Source organism: Pezoporus occidentalis, unplaced genomic scaffold (genome assembly GCF_034315485.1).
Source record: "Pezoporus occidentalis ecotype Australia unplaced genomic scaffold, CSIRO_AGI_Poc_V1 ctg21, whole genome shotgun sequence".
NCBI classification, from domain to species: Eukaryota; Metazoa; Chordata; class Aves; order Psittaciformes; family Psittacidae; genus Pezoporus; species Pezoporus occidentalis.
In genome coordinates this window covers 2,514,065-2,534,310 of record NW_026913964.1, presented here as the reverse complement: position 1 = coordinate 2,534,310, position 20,246 = coordinate 2,514,065, and the positions used below count along the sequence as shown (strand labels likewise).

Sequence of the window (20,246 nt, the reverse complement as noted above, 5' to 3'; positions counted from 1 at the left end):
AAACTTATGGTTAAGAAAATAATTTGCTAACAAGAAAGGATACTTATATATTTTTTTATCCTCTGCTTTCTAATAAATTCTGGGTTGCAAATTGTGTCTTTTGTACAGTATTTAACAAATTCAAAGAGTAAGCTACTACTAGAGATCACAGCACTGTGGTATTAAAAAACATGTTTGCTTTGAAAACAGATGTCTTTTTTCATACTAGCTAGGACAGCAGCTTGCAACCTGTACTGTTTAAGACTGTTATTCAGGGAGGTTGAAACTGGCACAAAAAAAGAACTTAAAAGTTTTCCATCTCGGCCTGAGAATCAAGCAGTATGTCCAAAGGCTTTTTATAACAGAAACTTGTTCCTCAGTAGGTAGCATGCCTATCTCATGAAGTGGGAAAAGCTGTGACACAGCAGACTGGAAAAACGCTAATTACTTCTAGTACATAAAATTAAAAGCCAAAAATCTGTATTCCCACTCCCTAAATCCCTAATCTTATAAGGAGCCAACTCTGCATGGGGCAGTTTTAAATGCTTACAGAAGCATCATCAGGAGCAATCCATCAACATTTTTACAGCTGCCTTATTGCCAGTCAGAAAGGCCATAACAGCAACTTTATTCATGAACAAAAGCAACTTAGAAACCTTTACTGGAGATTTCTATGGCAAGGACAATACTCCTATTACATTCCAAACAAAGCAATAAGTTTAGCTGAGCGCATGAAGGAGACTTTTCTGTACATGGCTGAAACTGCATGTACCTCAATTGCTCTCTTTTGTCTTCTTCAGCCAAATGTTATTTTACTTTTTTAAACACACATTAAATCAAATATTCCCTTAGTCAAAATCCTTCAGAGTTCAGTCATTTTTTCAGTATCTAGACAAGGCCTAGTTTTAACACCTCAAGAAGCACTGTCAAGTGAAGCACCTTTCGTGTGTCATCTTCAGCAGTGCATTCCTGCTCACTCTTCTCTTCCCTCTCCCCAGTTGTGCAAGGGATGGTACTGAACTGCAGATCTCCTGTGATGCGCTATGAGGAACATGAAGCCTGCAGACTTCAAAGTCTTTCTAGTCAGGGTTTCACCCCAGCAGAATTTAGCCGCAGTATAGGTCCCTTCAGGCTAATGCATTACTGTCCAGAGGTCTAAAAACATCCCCCAAGGGCTTACAGGAATGCAGAAGAGACAGGAAATGGGGCTGGCAGGATGTCCCAGGGAATGGGGGAAGAGGCAACCAGAATTAAGAAGGGTTAAAGAAAACTCCCAGCCTTCTGTCAAGACTGTGACTTTGAAGAGACTTTTCAGTATGACCCTCCCATGTCAATTAACAAAAGTAATGTGGAATAAATAAATAAATAAATTTCATAGCCAGGGAAATTACTTGTGTATGTATATTTTAGATCTATGTAATGTTATGCATATAGCTGGGATTTAAAGTACAATTTAGATAAAGTAAAAAACCAAAATACAACTTCATCAGTAATTCTTAGAAGAAGCCAATTTAAGACAGTAAGACACTGATTTCCTTTTTATCCAAGCAGAGCAACATTTTCACTCTAAGTGCTTTTCATATAATAAGAAATGCTGACTGCAGTAAGCTACTATTCATATAGTCTTCTCTGTGCACAGGCAACTCACAATATATCTTTAGAAGAATAATTTACTTTTTTTCTATTTAGTTTTTAAAGCTAGACACAGATAAGTACTGCTTACTGAGATAAATGGCCGTTAAGTTAGATGACAAAAACCTAAGAACACAGAAGAAAAGTTTCATTTCTTTACAAACGCAATCACAACCATTTAAAACTCCTGGCACCTATAGAGCTAATCCTGTTCCGGGAAGGGTTACATTCATGTAGTAAGTCTGTCTTGCTAAAAACCGGGTTGTCCCTAACCGGAGCTATTTAGCACACAGACTTCAACATAATGAAGGCTGTAACTTTATAGGGAGTTGGAGCAGTCTGCAGAGCAGTGCATTCCTATACCAGCATAATGTCAACAGAAAAGGCTGAGTGGTGATGTAATGTCTGAGGGCATGCCAGAGTCAAGAGACTTTTTGTTTGATTCACAGGGTACAAGTTATTTCTCCCCACCCCCACCTTTTTTCAAGGAGGCAACAGGAAGTTGATTTTACAGCTACAATAATACAGTTATAGAGCTTCACATTATCTGCACAGTGAAAAACAGGAATGAGCTGTTAACATTCATCATCATAACACAGGCAACAATTCTTCAGCAAGAAAAGCTTTTGGTCTATTTTAGTTTGAAGGGGGAATGGTGGTTGGTTTTTGCGGGTCTTTTTTTGCTGCTGCCCATCACCATGGCCTCTAAGGCTCCTACACTTAAAAACGCATGTGGGTACCTGAGGTCCTTCAATACTTCCTGTATCCTCAGATCCAAGAAGATATTTTTCCATGGGAGTCTAGCAATTAAAAATCCTCAGTAATTAAATAACATTTCCCAAATTCTAATGCTGACAAGAAGAATAGGAACTCCCCCAGTCCACTGACACAACTTAAGATTTTCACTATTTTATGATTTGTATGTAAACAAACAATTGTGCACACAAGGGTAAAGTCAGTGGGAGTCAGATGCGTAAATAAACTGCCTTCAAAATTCTGGGCCTGGATCCCTGTACCAGAAGGATGGGTAAATTATGCTTTCAAATAAACCTCTACAGCCAACAGGGAGGGAGTGGGCAGCTGAGAGTCATGCTTGATTCATCCAGCCTATCTCACCCTTCCTTCCCTTCCACAGCTGTATGACTCAAGTGAACTCCTGGATAACGCACATGGCAAACAATTTTGAGTACGTTTATCTACCAGTACCAGAGCTCTCTTAAAGAGAAAAGTCAGTGTCATGTGAATGAGGTCATTACACTCAAGACATGTACAAAAGAGAGGAGCAAATGGAGGTAACCATAAATGGGTGCAAATAAACCAGCACTTAAATATTGCCTCTCAAGCTTTGGTATTGTAAGAATCAGCAAAAATCTGACTGTGGCATTCCTAGGAAAATTTCTTGCGTGTACTATTCACTGCTACCGCCTTCACACAGACTAGGGCAATAATGTTTCTAGAGGAAAACAACAGTTTTCCTCTAGAACAGTTCATCCTTGCGAGATTCCTGTCACTTAGCTTGTGCTACAACCCTCACATCCAAAATACCTGCAAAAACTCAAAACCACCTACGCATTTCAGAATGTGTTCTTTTAAACTTAAAAAAGTAAAAATAATTTAGTTTAACAGGTGAATCTTTCTGAGTTTTATTCCTTAAAGCATTAATGGTATTTCATTTTTCCTTAAGAGGTTTCAATCTACTTGCATCACAGGCACTCCAATAAAATGACCTGGTATGAAATCACTCCCCTCTAGAGTAAGGAGTTCTGGATACACGTCCTGTTGAGTACCTGTCACGATTTGTGGGTGCTAAAAGACAATACTGAGAAAACATTAGTATATGGAGCCTACCTGCCATCCACAGACAAACCAATCAAAGTGTTCTGCAACTAGTAGTCTGTGCTTTATTTGTGCAAAGAGATTGTATTAATTTAACACACATACCTTTGTCAAAGTAAGAATAACACATCTGATCATTATGGGAACTTATGTATTTAATTCCTTAAAATATGAGGGTGATCTCTAAGAGAACTCATAGGCTGTGCGCTTGCAGCTTGGAATCTGTTAGTTTTTGCCATATGAAAATCCAACAGCTTCATATAGAACATGGTGTTACTTACCTTCTATGTAGATTTTCACCACTATGTTACAGCAAACTTCTAAAGTCAAGTACTAAAACACTAACGGCTGTTGTTTTTTAAACCCTGATGGTCTTGATTTACCAGAAAACTTTGTGTAAGTAAACCATCTTCCCTGTACAAACTTCGTGGAAAGATTAGCAAAGGCCGTAGTTGTGAGGAGCTAAGTCTCACAGCACTGAAAAGCCACCTCTTGATCTCTCACCCACTCTCTGACACTTGCCAGAACCCTCTGAGTATCATGTAAGTCTTTAACCCAAAAAAAAGAAGTGAATACTTCTGCCAGGTTGGGAAATTGAATCAGTGAAAGGTCTTGCATCACCTCTGCTGGGTGAGAAATGCCACCCCCTTTCAGCAGTTCACTGTTTTCCTTAATGCAACTACATTCTAAGCACTGATGAGTTAAGGATTTCTAAGCATTGATAAAGTAAGGATAGCCCTTTTTTGTTAGGGTTAAAATATAGAATAGAAACACAACTTCATCAGATGAACTATCCGTGCAGACCACACATAACAGATTTTAAACACAGGAGAGTCACACTTTTAAATTACTATGCTCCGTTATCAAGTATTAAAACCTAACTATTTAAGACAGTTTAAAAGGGAAAAAAAACAAAACAAACCAAACCACTGAGACATCATTCTAATAAAGATTAAAAGAAAAATCGAAGACAGAAGAAAATCAGAGGTACAGTGATGGAAAATTTCTGAAGAAGCCTTCCTACCACAAGCGCCATTCGTAATCTGAACACACCTTTCCTATCTTTAGATTCCTCCAAATGAGCCTTAGCCCACACAAAGTTTTGATCCTACAAGGAAATACAAGCAAGGAATTCTATTAAACTTACTTTGCACAGATCTCAAATGAAAGACATGCGTTATCAAGGCAAAGCACAGCACTAGTAAATGGGAAAGGGGGCTAGAACCAGACTAAATTTGAACCAGATTTATTTCTTTTTCTGGTGAATTCTGATTTGCAGGGGGAGTCTCGTATACATTATTTCACACTCACAAAACTCACCAAAAAGCGGAAGTATTCTAGTTGTACAGAGGGGTACAACTCAAATAACATTTTGAGGTTTTTTTTACTCATCTTGTGTATCTTATGGCAGGTTCTAACTCTAAACTTCTTTTCTAGATACACCTGGAATTGGTTCTCTGTAAAAGACAATCCCTAACGACTATCCCCAGTGTTGACAATCTTAGTCAGCTGAATTTGAGTGTTACTGCACAGTTACAGACGCAGACAGCTGGGCCACATGTTGGCATTTTCTGTCACTTCATTATCTTTTTTCCTTTCGAGTTAGATGATAGGTACAAGCAAGCATCTAAATGTCAATTTCCATCATCTCTAATATTCCGTATTAAACTTCACCTTCCATATTAGCTTCTTACAGCATTTATAAGGGTATATAAATGCCTGCCTTTGCTCCAATTTCCAACTGGCTAGTAGTGTTATGTGTTGATACTTATCCAAACAGAAAGTCCATCAAGCCAAAAGAGTATCAAGGGGATTTAAAAAAAAAAAAATGCAGGCTTCTGAAGCACTGTATCAATCTAATACAGAACAGCCATATTCCTCCCATTAAAACAACACCATACTCATAAGAAAATGGCCTAGAAAGCACAACAACAGACATTTTTATCTTGACCTTCAGAAGAAGCTAAACTATGTGTCAGAATGTACAGGGGCCTATTCTGACTTCCAAGAGAAACATGTCATCTTTAGGCTGACTAAATAATGGGCCATAAGTCATCAGCAGCTTTCTTCTTAACCAAGACATGTGTTTGCCCATTCTTTATAGTAAATCATTCTATTTTTTAAAGATAGTTTTATTATTATATTTTCACACTCCTCCTGCCAAAAACTATGTAAAACTCTCAAACACTTCTCAAGTTCAGTGATGTAAATATATTTCCTACTTGCAAACTGAAAGAAGCTCAACTCTGCCTCCTGCAGCAGCAGCAGCAGCAGCAATAGAATTAATGACCAAATTCTAATGCAGGAATTTTACTGATGACAGCTAATAAGTTTTCAGATCTTAACTATACTATCATGGCTTAAAAATACTTTGTTTTGTCCTTAAGTAGAGTTAATGGTTATTAAATACAGCTGTCCAAAGACAATATCCAGTTCTAGAATCATACAAACTGCTGTTAGTCCCTTTATGTGACCTACCTGTGTTAAGTAGCAGACACAGAGTCCTGCCTCAGTGAAGTAACAAACTATTCCTTCCTAACCACCTGCCATCACCACTTACAAGATCTATAAAATGATCAAGTAATATAGTATTAAAAGAGAAACTTAACAATTTGAAATAAGAATCAGTAACTCTATAAATCCACAATATCTATGTTTTGTGGGATTGCCTCTACTGCACTAAGCTATAGTGAAATGCAAGGAAGATGCTTGCTTATCGTATGTAGATAATGTCTATCCATCCTTCTAAAATCATATTAATCTGACCTAAAAAGCCTCTGCAAATATTTTTCTTGTGATCATCACCTTTCAAGAAAGTACTGCATCATGTCAAATAGAAGTAAAATTTATCACATGCTTTGGTGTATGTTTTCCTTCTTTCAGAGCCTACATTGCCAAACAGTTCTGAGGTAAGCCTACACATATCCTGCCTTCTGCTTCATCTCCCAAGCAACTTACAGGTGTTTTCAAACACTAATGGAAACTCTGGAGACTGAGGGCAGTATTGCTTATTACCTGATCACGATCACCTGCAAAACAGCAGCTCTTCATAGTACATGAGTTGAAGTACCCTTGGTTGTCAAACTGGAAGACAGGCAGCCGACAGTGAATGTCGTAGAGGACTGGGGGAAGGCGCCGACGCAGTGCCAGCAGCTGGGTTCCGTTGCTGTTGAACCGGACACTCATGGCACTCTGAAGGGAGAGGTTTCCACCATAGCGGAGCAGCGAACTGGGAAAAGACAGCAGAAACAAGTGAGGTGGCATTAAAGACAAAAGAATCTCTCCGACCTTACTGAGTCATTCCAAACAAGCCCAGTAAACTATAATCTTACTTTGTGTAATCTTACTTTTAATTTCTGCTTCGAAGCATCAATTCCTGAACAAACTTCATTCAAAACCTGAATTGCAAACTATCAAAACACTAAAATAACAATATAAGGTCTTCAGAAGGGTAAATTTAAAGACTGTGAGTAGTTTTGTTAGCAACAACTACATTTCCCACATAGGGACAAAGTTTCGCAGAGTAACCTTAGCCTTAAAAAGACTGTTCCTGTACTTCTGGGACGCCTGCATTTGAGACTGACCCTACCAGCATCCATCTGGTGCCTGAATCCAGCCAGCCCAAACTTTTTTTCCTCTGCTCTGGCACCAGATGGCATTTTCTCTGATAGCAGATACTCTGACCATTGTATCACTTCTGCTTCTATTTACATTTCTACAGGCATAAGAGGATGTCTGAGTTCTACAATCAGTTCCAGGTGTTGCAAATAAAAGGCCAGCTTACTAACAAGTTACTGCAAGAAATGCTAAACCGAGTTACCTAGCTAATCTCAAACTTGCTTCGTCAAAAATATTGCCAAGTGAGCAAGACAATTATTCTACTATGTGACACCTAAAACCCTCATAGCTGAATTTGCTAGTCTCCTTGTCCCCATAAAAGGCTGTATGATCAGAGCTAGAGTATTTGTATCAGCTCTTATTGACATATACAAGACAAAACCAATGGGTCACAAATTTCCAGGCTCTCTCTTTAAAACTATAAAAGAGTATGGAATTTGTTCCATCCAGGAACCTAAAGGTAATCAAAGCGTACATGAAATTCAACTTGCATTGTATGGGCTTTCTGTTTTTTTCGAAGACTTAATTCAATTCCTGTGCTTGAAATAACTGTGTGTATGGAAAGGGAGACAATGAAGGAAGAAGACATTTTATCCCTTTTTTGTTGGGAAAAAAAAAAAAATCACTAAAACCTCCTTGAGCAGTACCAAAGCTTGACCTTTTGTTAACAGGTTTTGAGCAATCCACATCAAATATTGTTAAGTGCTGTGATTTTTATGCACCTTCTGGATCAGAAAAGGCACAAAATTTGCAGATCCTACAGGGACATTCATTCATGGACTTTTAATGCATTATACTTTCTGATGTAGCCCTCTGTCTCAACATTTGTCAGAAATGAGTCACTCAGCACGGATGGAAAGCCACATTCCATGCAGGTTGAAGCATGAATCCACTGCATGAGACACTGTAAAGTTAAAAACTATTCTTCCTAAGCCAGAGTTAAACAAAACCAAAAATAAAATAGAAAACTCTGCACAACAGGCACACTAAAAATAAACTGCTCTCATACACGTACACTTTCTGACCTGATCAGTCAAAGCCAGGGTGCTGCAAAAAAATCAGAAGTCACAGTTTCAAAGCCAACTAGTAAGAGCTTCGAGCTGGGCACCACAACTTATGAATGCCTTATTATCATGAAGAGTCCTGCGCTCTCACCCCTGTGTGCATTTTTCCAGGCAAAGCTGCTGAGCTTCTCTTAACAGTGTTCACAGCTTTTAATAAAAGCATGAGAAAATTTAATACTAGAAACTGTAGCCTTAGAGACAAGGATTTAGGATCCTCTCATCAGCCTAGTTTCTGTTAATCAAGATCCAGGAAGTACTCAGCCATCTCAAAACAGTCAGGCACTAAAAAAAAATAAATTAAAAAAATCCAACCCAAACAAAATCAAAACACACCTCCCAACCCACCCCAAACCAAAACCACCACAAAAATTAAACAAAAAAATCCAACCCAAACCCCCAAACCAACCAAACCTCCACCCCCAAAAACACGCAGAAAAAAAAAAGTATTGTTTTTCTATGAAAATATAAAGGTTTTCCATCATGGATAGGAATACCGTAACATGTATGTACCAACTAGACTTAATGTTAAGGTGCAGTCACTGCTGCAGCAAGGTTAAAGCCCTCTTCCTTATTATCAGTTCAACTCCTCAGTGTAAACCACAACCTGGAATTCTTTCCTGCCTACAAGTAAGGGAGCCTAGCAGATGCCCCATCCTTTCCACTCTTCAGGCAAAGTTTCCATGGTTACTATCACTATGCCCTGTCTGAAATATTCTGAGATTATATTTTGCAATAATAGTGGTGTAATATCAAATTAGTTTCCATTCTGTTTACAGGTGTTTTCATTAAACTCCTACAGCAGTCAAAGCTATCAAACACCTCTTGGAGGTGAATGCTATATTGTGTTTCAGTAACTTTAGTGTAACAAAGCTTTAACAGAATATTTTATTTCAGAAATTAAATGAAGGCTCGAACTTCAGAAATTATGGTCATACACACACATGAAAAGGCTAGAATTAAGGCGCTGTGCAGTTAAGACCCCTCAAAAGACCAACAGCTTTGCCTACCTCATACCCTCACTTCACACGATTCAGCCCCACAGGTAATGGAAATACAGCTTGTGCTGCAGTTCCTTGAATATTTGGCACAAAGGAAAAAGAAGTAAACCAAATTAAACAAACAAATGGAAAAACCCAAACAAAAATCCTGAAACAAACAAACAAACCCCACACTAATAGAAAAGTGAGCTAAGTTTGGCTATTAGAGAAGGAAATACTAAAATGGCCATTCCTCACTCATCAGACTCTATAGCTCAAGTACAGCAAAATGCTGCACTAAATCACAAGAGAGTGGTTTTCCCCACCGTGCTGTGTCCTGCTTGCTTCCTCTATGCCTCTTTGAAAGGGTTTATTAAATTAACTGCACTGCGTTTTCCTTTAACAAGCTATGGAAAGAGGCAGCAGGTAGTCAGCTGGGGGTGAGGAGAGACAAACTGACACCAGAACCCCCCCAACATTTATTTCCTGACCTAGAGGAGGGAGTGCAAAGGAGGGAGTGCAGCTCATGGCCCCATCTTGGTGAAAAAGCTAGGAACTTAGTTCACAAACAGAGGACATAAGTAGTTAGCTGACTCCAAGAAAGAAGCTAGGGGAAGTTATTTTTTACAGTATTATACCAGTACTACTACTCATTAGAACTAAAGAGGATGTCTGAATCAATAAGCTCTAAAGATCTTCAAACAAATCAGAACCAGTTTTGCTCCTTTTCCCTTTTTCTGGGGTGGGAATGGAAGAGGAAAGGGAGGGCTGCGTTTAAGCATGTTCAATGTTCAAATGACTACCTCCACTTTCTTGGCTGCATCTTGGTGCTGCTCTATACCTTTCTTTAGTCAGTGCTACCTTTGGATTTTTTCCACACAGGATTATGTGGGGCAGTGTAGACATGCTTGGATTATGTTGCTCATGCCACTTCTAATGGCTCCTTATTGCATGCTATAGCAAAGGAATTTCAGAGGCAACACCTTCTTGCACTTACTAAAAAGTTTACTGACACATCAAACTAAGTGCAGTACTCTCCTCTCAAAGACACAGGACATGACAGCTAGTGAGAAATCTGAAGACCATCTTAAAAGAACAACTATGAACAAGATGGGTGCCCCTCCTGCCAAAGGAATTATCCTTATGAATCCAGACCCAGACTACTCTGGGATTTTGTCTGCTTCCAAATTTGGCTCATCCAGCCAGCTGTGGAATGCTGATATTGTCTACTAGCTCTGGAAGCAATACAGAGAGAGAGGGAGATACGTGCACTTCTGAGTTTTTAAAAAGGTCATCTTGGGTGATTAAGAGAAATACTAAGTCCAGAGATGGAACAGTAAAATGCAACCAAACATGCTGGAGCTGAAGGGAGGCTGAGGAGGAAGAGAATCGACAGTTATATGCAATATGGTCATTTCTGTAGTTGGGTATGCTGCACGCAGGCAGCAGTCAAGTGTTAACTAAATACCAGCTCAGGCAAACAATGGAAGGCTTTCAATCCAAGAGTAGCACCACTAATGTAAATACATTTCTACTGGCAGCTAGTAGGGTGAGAGAAGAAGTAAGTCACGCTTCACTCAGGATGTGCAGGGAAAGTCTGTACCTGAAACAAGCGTTTCTCTCTCCTCGTTTCTTCCCTTTTCTAAACAAAAAAGCTTTTTCATCCTTTTCTGAAAAGTTGACTGCCCTACTGGTAAACACAAGTGTAACCCAGGCCATTCAAAAGTTAACTTGGCAACAGACAGTGGCCATTAAAACCACGAGATTAGTGTCTTGGTAGAAATAAAATAAAAGCAGCGTGAATGACAGCATCAAATAGAACCATTAAATAAAACCATTGAATAGTTTCTCTTGATAAGCTACAAATCTGACAACAAAAAGCAGCACAGAAACTGTCCCTGGGATATGAGTGCCATTTAAGAGGGAGAAGGAAGGAAGGAAGGAAGGGAGAAAGTGTCAGCATCAAACAGCAATGTGTGAAACTAACTTAATGAAAGAATGAACTTAAAAGGAAAAAATAAATTTAATGTTTGTAACTAATACACATCATTGCATACAACTGTTTTTGTCAGCATTTCTTTAACCACAAAATTGAGGAACTTTGAACTATGCAAAAAGAACTGGAATGAAACTTGGCAAACAGAATCTTGGCCTGGAAAACTTCAGAAAGGTTTGGGTTTTATTTGGAATAAAGTTATTCTCTGTGTGTAAAAAAACCCCACAACTCTTATTTAGTCTGGAGCAGACACTTAGAAAGAGCCAAATAACCAACTAACAAACTAACCAAGCAAGCACAGGATCAAAACATGGAAGGTTTTGAGATTTTTTTAAAAGCAGGTTACAAGTCTCACAGAAATCTCGAGATAGTTTCTTTGAAAAGCAGGTAAATCCTGGCAAAGCATATGGAGTTTCTCTACATGTATTCAGAAGTGTTAACAAATGTGAAGGAAGTCCATCAGTGTTCTTAAGATTGAAAAGGTACAGAAACCATGCTCAGGATTTTCTCATTTCTCAGTAGCATGCTCGTTTTCAATTATATCATCAGTATTTCTGATTATTTCACTACCTTTACAAGAACTCTGTTCAAGAACTACATCCCCCAGAATCCTTAGCAGGAAGTAAGGGATATTTGCCTGCACTTCAAAGAATAACAAAATAAAATAAAGGCTGTGCATTGTTAGCCAAACTGAACACCTTAACTTTCCTTCAAAGAGGACATACAAGTAGAATGAACTGCATGCACCAAAACTGGAAAAGTAGGGAATATGGGGTGAAGTTCTGCATGTTCAAGAAGATGTCATTCCTTCTGCTCTTTCCTGTTAGGGTCAGGATTATGTAATTTAGTATAAAAAGGAATCCCTCATCATTAATACATTTTCATGCACGGCAAGCTCTAAGGTGAACAGAAGCTTCACCTTCCCCTCCAAACCAGGAGGGCAATAATTTATTAGTTTTTGGTTTTTCTTTTTAATAAGATTCTTATCTAATAACTTCAGAATCTGGTGCCTTAAGAACGTCAGACATCACCAGATTTATGTACCCAGAGAAGTCAGACCACGTAACAGCAAAGGCTTGCGTGGTTTGGCCCTTATGATCTAATTGAATCACTGAATGCTAACGTTGCTTCACCACTGATCTTAGGCAGCTCTCCAGAAAGCATTATATTTTCCTTTATTTTGCCTTCATTCATGGGAAAAAAACGTACAGAATTTCAGCATTTTGAAGAAGATGACAAGAGCAAAGGCATAAAGTAAACTAAACTCTCCCCCTCATTTGTATTACTTTTATCCTTCTAAGACTTAAGGCTTTTCTGCCATTATAGCGATTAAACAGTAGCAAATGACAATACCCCCCCCCCCCCCCCCCCATTTGTTTGAATGTTTCAAATCCTCCTCCAGCTCTAACATTTATTTTGGTCTTATTACAGACCTGTTCCCAAACATTCTCACTGTTCTAGGCTTGTCCTCACTGCAGATCTGTGAGTCAGCAGGCACAAGTGTCCTGTTCTCACTCTCTGATTGAATCATCCAGGTGTTACTGTAACCTGAGTAATAAATGAGATCTTGTAGACAGTAATTTTGCAGGAAAAGAAAAACAAACAAAATAGCCAGGTTAAAAAATAAAAGAAAGTAGAGAATATGAAGTAAAAAGCAACTGTCCAACAACCACAAGTAACCTAGCAAAATCACCTGATCATTTTCCTCCTTTTCTAATCTGAATTCTACAGCTGGAGCCCATTATTCAGCCTGTTCAGAAATAGTACCTTGTAGGATGGAGTACAGACTGTGAGAGAACACTGCACAGAAGAATCCAGCAAAACACAAAGGAGTAGCTTCCATCAGATAACCAGAGAAGCTGCAAATGCAGCCAGACATGGCATGAGAAGATGACCTTTAAGTCAACAGAATGAACAGAAACTGTTTCCAAAACGAAGCACACACCAAAGTCAGTGTAACAGAAAGACCAAAGATACCAGAGAACCATAACTCAATAAAATAATCTGAGTGTGAAAGTTGGTAATTCCTCCTGAAGGGTAAATCCATTTTCACACCTTAGTGTCTCTGCAAAAGCAGCCACGTATCAGTACTGCAATCCTATGAAGCATTTTCACCTACACACGTTTCTGTGTCGGGATTCTTCTATTGCATTAGGAAAGCTGAGTAACGGCAGCCACAGGTTTGTTCTTTCATCCAGTAATATATATGCACTCACCGCCCTTCCTTCCCCCAGCAAAGCTGCACAGAATTTTAATTTAACAAAGCTATAAGGGCTGAAATTAAAGAACAGCAACATGAAAGTAGGCCTTTCTTTTGACAGGGAAAGTGGCAAGATCCAAGATGCTCCTGCAGAAGCACAGTCCAGTCTTGAATCTATAAAGTTTTTGCCTCTAACAGGTACAAGATGAATAAAAATTATTATATAAAGCTAAATGAATGCAACTGCACACACAACTTTGGTCTCATCAAGGTGGTTCCACCAGCTTCCCAGGGACTGATGTTTCAAAGTCTAATTCCTTTGTGTTACAAAACGGTTGAAGTAACATTTCATATGTTCTCCCATAAACGCACTAAAAGGATGCCTCCCTTGTATTCAGTCACCAATAATTTATTTTGTTTTACTTTTTAAAAGAAAAAATGGCATCTCTTAATTCTTATTTTAATTCCCCTCTCATTGAAATGAAGCATAAAGGTCATTAGTATAAGCCTAGTACGATCACAGATCTATTTCCTCAGAAAGCAGGCTACCAAAAAACCTTAGAGCTTCGTCTGAATGACAGATTAATACTTGATACTTATAAAATCTGCACTGCAAGGCCAATGCTTTACATTTCGTATTCTTGCTTTAAAAAGACTGCTGTGTTCAAGAATTTCAAAACTAACAAAAAGATTAAGCATAATAAGGCTTTTGTAGGAAGTATTCCCATTCCTTGATACAGGAAAAACTGAGGGCAAGAGAGGTCAATCAACAAACCTACCCAACACTGTGAAACAAAACCAGGCTTCCCGACTTCTTGTTTACTGCATGAAGCTACTCACGTTCTTGAAAACTGCAAACCTGAACAGCACTGCTGCTTCTGGGAGCAAGCTGGATCCCACAGAGGAAAGGGACAGTACCTAGCTTAAAGTGCCTGGCCAGAACCAAACCAGGCTAGTGTGGGCATGACGGTAAGTGCGAAAAAGTTTAATCTTCTAATCAGAAAGTCCCCATGCATATGATGGAGGGCTAGCCGCAATGGATAATGCGATTTTTTTTCTAGTGGTTTGAGAAAATTAGTAAATCAAGACAGGAAAAGCTGAACAGAAGAGTCGCTATAGCCCTATCTGAGGTCAAAAAAGATTTAGAAGCTAAACTGCTAACAATACCCATTTTCATTTTACAACTTGAACCTCAGTAATCCAAATTTCATTTGTGTGCCTGATCAACAAATCTGCGGATGCTGCAGTAAAGACAAAAAATCTTCCATTCTGTCATTGAAAAAAAATCAAAACCAAACAACTTCAAAGATCTTTAGTTTGCACATCAGTGAATTAACCTGAATACACTCCACTACAGGAAGGATACCAGCATAAGCACAAAAAAGGCTAAACTAAACCCTCTATCCCAAGAGAGGCTGACAAGGTTAGGCATAAAGCACAACTGCAAATGAGATAGAGTGTGTACATCTAAAACAGAAGCGAAGTGAGAATGCCCATCCTACAATACCATCCTAGTTAATTCTGCAATAAGGAGAAGACAGAAAGGTGGGAAAAAGAGACTACAGCACCTGCTTCACACACCTGAATACCAAGCAGCATTCAGCAGACTTGCACACTTAAGTATTTCCAGACTATTAGCTAGTGTTCACACCAACAACAGAAAAGAGCACTTGCTTCAAAGTAAAAAGTATCTAGCAATGAATTCACTGATTTACATCTTTCGCAACTTTGGTACATTTCTGTCTTTCCAAGGGAAAAAGAAGAGAAAAAAAAGCAAAAAAGCCTTAACTGGTTCAAAGTGGCAACCACAAAAAAGGAGGCCATATGCAGCAAAGTACTCTTCCCAGCAGAAATAACACTCAAGCCATCAGCATAACTAAAGGCTTAATGACTGTCACCATCTCTCTTTGCCCAAAGTAAAAAAGGTTTATTTGTGAATACATCCTTTTTTCTTCAGTGACCCCCTACTGGAGACACAGAGGGGACTAGGCTCAGATGTTTCTAACAACGGAAGAAGTAATTTGATTTTGGCTAAATCTGTGTCAAACAGTTTAGAGATTTATTTATGGTTACAATGAGGAAAACAAAGAAAAAAATACTGTCACTCATCCAGATGCCATTAGCATTCAAAAGTTCCTTCAACACAACCCAAAGATTTCCAAAAAAGAGTAAGTCAATCCCCATGAACTTAAGCAACAATAAGCTCCCTTTCTGTGACATTAAAGGGAACTTCTAAGAAATAATGGAAAACAAACAGTGGTGGTGGGGAGGGAATATCTAAGTTTGGGTTCTATGTTATTTGTGTCAAATAAGCCAAGTTGAACTAGGTCAGGAAAGCTTCAGATTCTAGGTTGAGACACAGATCAGTTGAGCTGCCTCAATAGCACAGAAGCAAAACTGATGAGGATGGTACGTGTGCAGGATGAGTTGTATTTCCTGACTCGCAAGAGAAGAAAAATAGTTATTTGAACTATTTCAGGTGGTGTGGTTGACCCATACTGGTGAGTGCCTAAACAGCACTTAAAATTTGTTATACTTTAACCTAGCCAAATGAGTTACTTTAATGAGCACAAAGTTAGTAAAAATTCACAACAAACGGTTCAAATGGGAAGGAAAAGAAAACAAACTGATAAGCTTGACAAAGAAAAAGTGGTTGCCAAGATACACATTTTTCCTGAACTCAACAATAGAGTGCTCTGCTCAAAGCAGGACTGCAGAGGTCTCCAAACAACCATGCAGCATACTTCTATTGCACTGAAAGAATTTGAACAGTTGGTTGCTAATTCAGTGATGTAGAGGGCTCCTCCATCTGCAAGGGCTTTGGCAATCCCAAAGCACAGGCATTAAAAGTGGTTAGAATCATGAGCTTCTTTCCTTTACACACAGTGTCAAAATGCAAAACAGTCAAAGAAAAACCTTAAATCTCCACATACTATACCTTCCATCCCACTCCTGTCACCATCATGTAACATCTTATTAAAAACCCGTAAGGAAAGACAATTACAACCAAAGATGCTACTTTGAGAAAATTTCCAATGCACCTGTTCTAGCCCCTAAGGAGCCCTGAACCTCACTAAACTCATTGTCAAGAGGCAAACCCTGTAGTTACCCCCTTCAGTTCAAATCCCCCTGCAAACAATCATCAATACTGGATCCCACAGTTGTGCTTCCAGAAGCTCAGTATTTCACAGTACTTCAGCCAACATACCAGACATCCTGGTAACACACAGATAAAATTAGGCAACAGCTACTTTTTAGAGGGAGCTTAGGAAGGTAAGCTAGAAAGAATAAAACTCATCATGTGCATGAGTATGTCTCAGAAAATAACTGCTCTGTTCTTCTGGTATGATCTTTAAGGATTAAATACCTTGAAGATTCAAGCCGGGAAACTAAAATCGGCAAGAGTTGGAGACCTAAATCTGTGGAATTAGTTATAATGCTGGTTTTATGACTTTAGAATACCTTATGCATCACTACACAGGTTTTCTAAAGTCCTCTCTGTGCAACAGGCTATAAATATCACCTGTGGTACAGAGCTGCAAATACTCATCTTCCGTTCCTCCCTTTCTCTTGCACTCTCACCAATCAACAACAAAAAAACAAACCCAACAATATAAACCCTGCCTTTATTTAGAGGTAATACTTAGCCCTCTCTTGCAAAGATGGTCAATTTGACATGTAGCTAACTAAACTGTGAAGAGCTATTCTCAAATTGCCTGTAGTTGTGCCAGCTACCACTTCTATCTCAAAACCGACAAAGGACTTGTGAACCTGAAACCTACGTTTTCCAGTTACACATCATCATGTCTACCTAACATAAGCCCCTTTGCAAGACTTCTACATCCTGAGATTGAGTACAGAGATATTCCATATCCCTCCATAGAAAGAAGTCATGTAAACCACATAATACATAGTGTTTTCCTCTTGCCATCAGAGACCACTGATCCACAAACAACACCTTCTCCAAAAGGCTGTAAACTAAACAAGTGAAGCTATAAAGCAAGGCAATCAGAGCCAAGAACTGCATTTTCAGAAGTACTAAGTACCTGTGATTTCCAACAGATTTGGACCAGAAGTTATGCATTCAGTACATTGTTTTAAAAGTTAGATTGTGTTTTCATGCAGCACATGACTAAGGAGAACATGTAGTAATTAGCACTTGGCAGAAAAAGCTCTGCTCAAGACAAAGACTTTAGAGAACAGTCAGTTGGAGACCAGCAGCACAGTACACAGCCACATCCTTCAAAGCCCTCCATATACCAGCAAGATCAACTTACCCTGACATTCACAAGCACTGCAGAGTCCTACCTCAAGATCCTCATGAAACTAATTAGTCTGTCACAGGGAAGAAATCTCCATCTCTGTATTTTGCTTATTATTTAATGATCTACTCACTAGTGATTCACTGATATCTAAGAACAGGTATTCCTCATCCACAGCTTGGGAATTTGCTTCTTCTGAATTCTCAGTGCAGGAGGCAAATTTCTTGATGGGTGTTTTTTTGAGAAAAGAATATTCATTTAATGTAAGCTAAAGAAGTTTGCTTGAAAAGGCTCTGAACTGCAGTTACTCCTCAGCCCAGACAAAGAAAGACAAAAGTTGAATTAATGTTCTTGTTTGGCTTTGTCCATAATATGGTGATGGAAAACACTGAAATTAACACTCCTTCAACTTGGGCTTATGACTTGTATGGTCAAGTTAGCTTTAAAAATATGCCATGAAGTTTACAATCACCAAGAGATACCAGGTTTGCCTGGGTGGTCAAGTATTTTTTAATTCATCATTGGATTTTTTGAGTACACTGACTTGTGACTATGCAGACAGCACAGGCCTCCTGAACTTTCAGACCCTTAAAAAGGTCTATTGCACATAAGCATTTCTACCTCACTCAGAGCTTGAATGCAGCCCTTGAATTCTGGGGACAAAAGTTTCCCCAGAAACCAACACTCAAGACTGGTGTCCTAGAACACTGTGTTGTACTGCAGAAACATGAAAAGTTAAGTGTCAAGTAGAAACACTCTCTCCTTGTAATTTATTCTCATGTGACAGGCAGCCTTAGAAGGTAAATCACTCACAACTTTGGTTATGTTTCACCTCTTCTACTTTATAAAAAGCTACCAGGAATGCTTGTAAGGAACATGCTGATAATACAAAAAGGGAAAGGTTAGTTTAGCAAAAAAAAAAAACTTAAGTAAAACAGTAATGACACAAACATCTGAACATACCTAATAGTTCACTGCTCCTCAAATGAGGAAGGTCTTGTTTCCTTCTTATCTCCTATTCTCAGTCTTACAAACCTCCCCCTCTCTTCTCCATCACCTATATTACTCACTGGATCCTCCCTGAACACAGTTCAGCTTACTAGGCCGTAAGAAAGCCAGGAAGCTTTTCTAGGTTAGTTTTCTAACTTCTGAGCATAATGAGTTCGCACAAAAACCAGGTCAATCACAGAATTAGCGCAATGGACATAGCAGGAATGAGGGCCTGGGAGTTTTTAGATAAGTCCTCCAAGACTCACAAAAATGCCCGAGATATGCATTTCTGATACTGACTTGGCATTTCAACTGCTGAGCTGGATGCACAAATGGTTCCCATCATGTAAAAAGCTCAGGCCCAGTACTCCCATTGCAAACAGAAAACACTTATGTGAACAGACCATTAGTAGCGTGAAAAGCAGTTTAAAAGTATGTGATGGTCATTAGGAGGACAGAACAACAACCAATAATCATTTTGATCTCAAAAGCTTCCAGATTAGTTGATGCAAGGGGTGGAAGGGGGAGGGAGGTGGAGTGAGAGAGAGGGAACATAGAGAAAGAAATAATTAAGGGAACAATTATCGTATTTTCTTAGGGGGAAAAGTTGCCTTTTGATCTCAGTAAAAAAGGAGACTGGCATGGGGCTGTGTGGAAAAGGGAAAACATGACTACCTAAAAATAGCTTGAGTTATACAGTCGTTGCTTGAAATATATACGTAAGCCGACTTGCTGAGTTGCCCCCAGCAATTCTGTAACAATAGATACTTTGTTGAAACAGTTTAAGATGAACGGACTTGCCTTTTTTGATTTTCTTTATACATGCACAGCTTCCAGGCCCCATCTAGTGGTGCGAGTGCCTTACAACAGCCTCACTAATCAAGACCACGCTTTAGCTTTTCGATTCAGTTTTCAAAAAGAAACAATACAGTTGGTTTCAGTTTAACTTCCACCTGAAAGAATGGCAATACTCACACGTTCTAAAAATAGAAAATAAGACTTCCAGAATCACTAGTTAACTTGCAGTCATGCTGAACTTACTGGTTCTATTTTAACGCTGCTTCACACGCATTTTAGAGGACCCAACACACCACATTCAGATCTTACTAGTACACTGGGGAAGAAGGGGAGAATTTTGCTGAACCAAATCTGAGACAGAAAAGATATCAAGCTGTGAATGAACTCTGGGAAAGAGCAAAACGAATCCGCCTCTGTATCCTGACTCAGTCAGCACGACTAATCAAATTATGACTATTTGAAGTGAGCTAAACTTTTCACAATTCAGAACTGTGCAACTGTGTCTAAATTTCCCCATGCATGCCAAGAAATGCTGTTTTTTTCAATTATCTTTTTCACTGTAGTAGCCAAGCATAAAGCACTCCCAGGTTCCCATCAGAAAGTTAACCAATTTCACAGTATATGAATAAAACTTACTCATAATCAGGACTCCTTTTTTAAACCCTAAAAATATTTTAATTTGTAGAGGTGTTTAGTGTTGCCTGACTAAATCAGCAGATAAAAGCAACTCTCCTGGCTGGAGGTGCATAACAGCAAGCTGAAATGGCTCAACTGGAAAAGAGCCATGTATTTTGGAGAAAAAACACTCATGTAAAAATCCTCAAATTTTCCAGATAAGTAGATGCAGCTCATTTGTTTCTGACAAGCAATGGAATCTATATCTGAATTCCCTAA

The 20,246-nt window shown here is 38.9% G+C and overlaps 1 protein-coding gene across 1 annotated transcript in view; it reads right to left on the bottom strand.

Moving 5' to 3' along the window:
• The window catches only part of DCAF5 (DDB1 and CUL4 associated factor 5), a 73,144-nt gene that overhangs the window by 27,186 nt on the left and 25,712 nt on the right, over window positions 1-20,246 (bottom strand). The window contains exon 6 of the mRNA XM_062619201.1: window positions 6,463-6,676. Within this exon, the coding sequence (XP_062475185.1) occupies window positions 6,463-6,676 (214 nt within the window). The remainder of the gene's footprint in view (window positions 1-6,462; window positions 6,677-20,246) is intronic.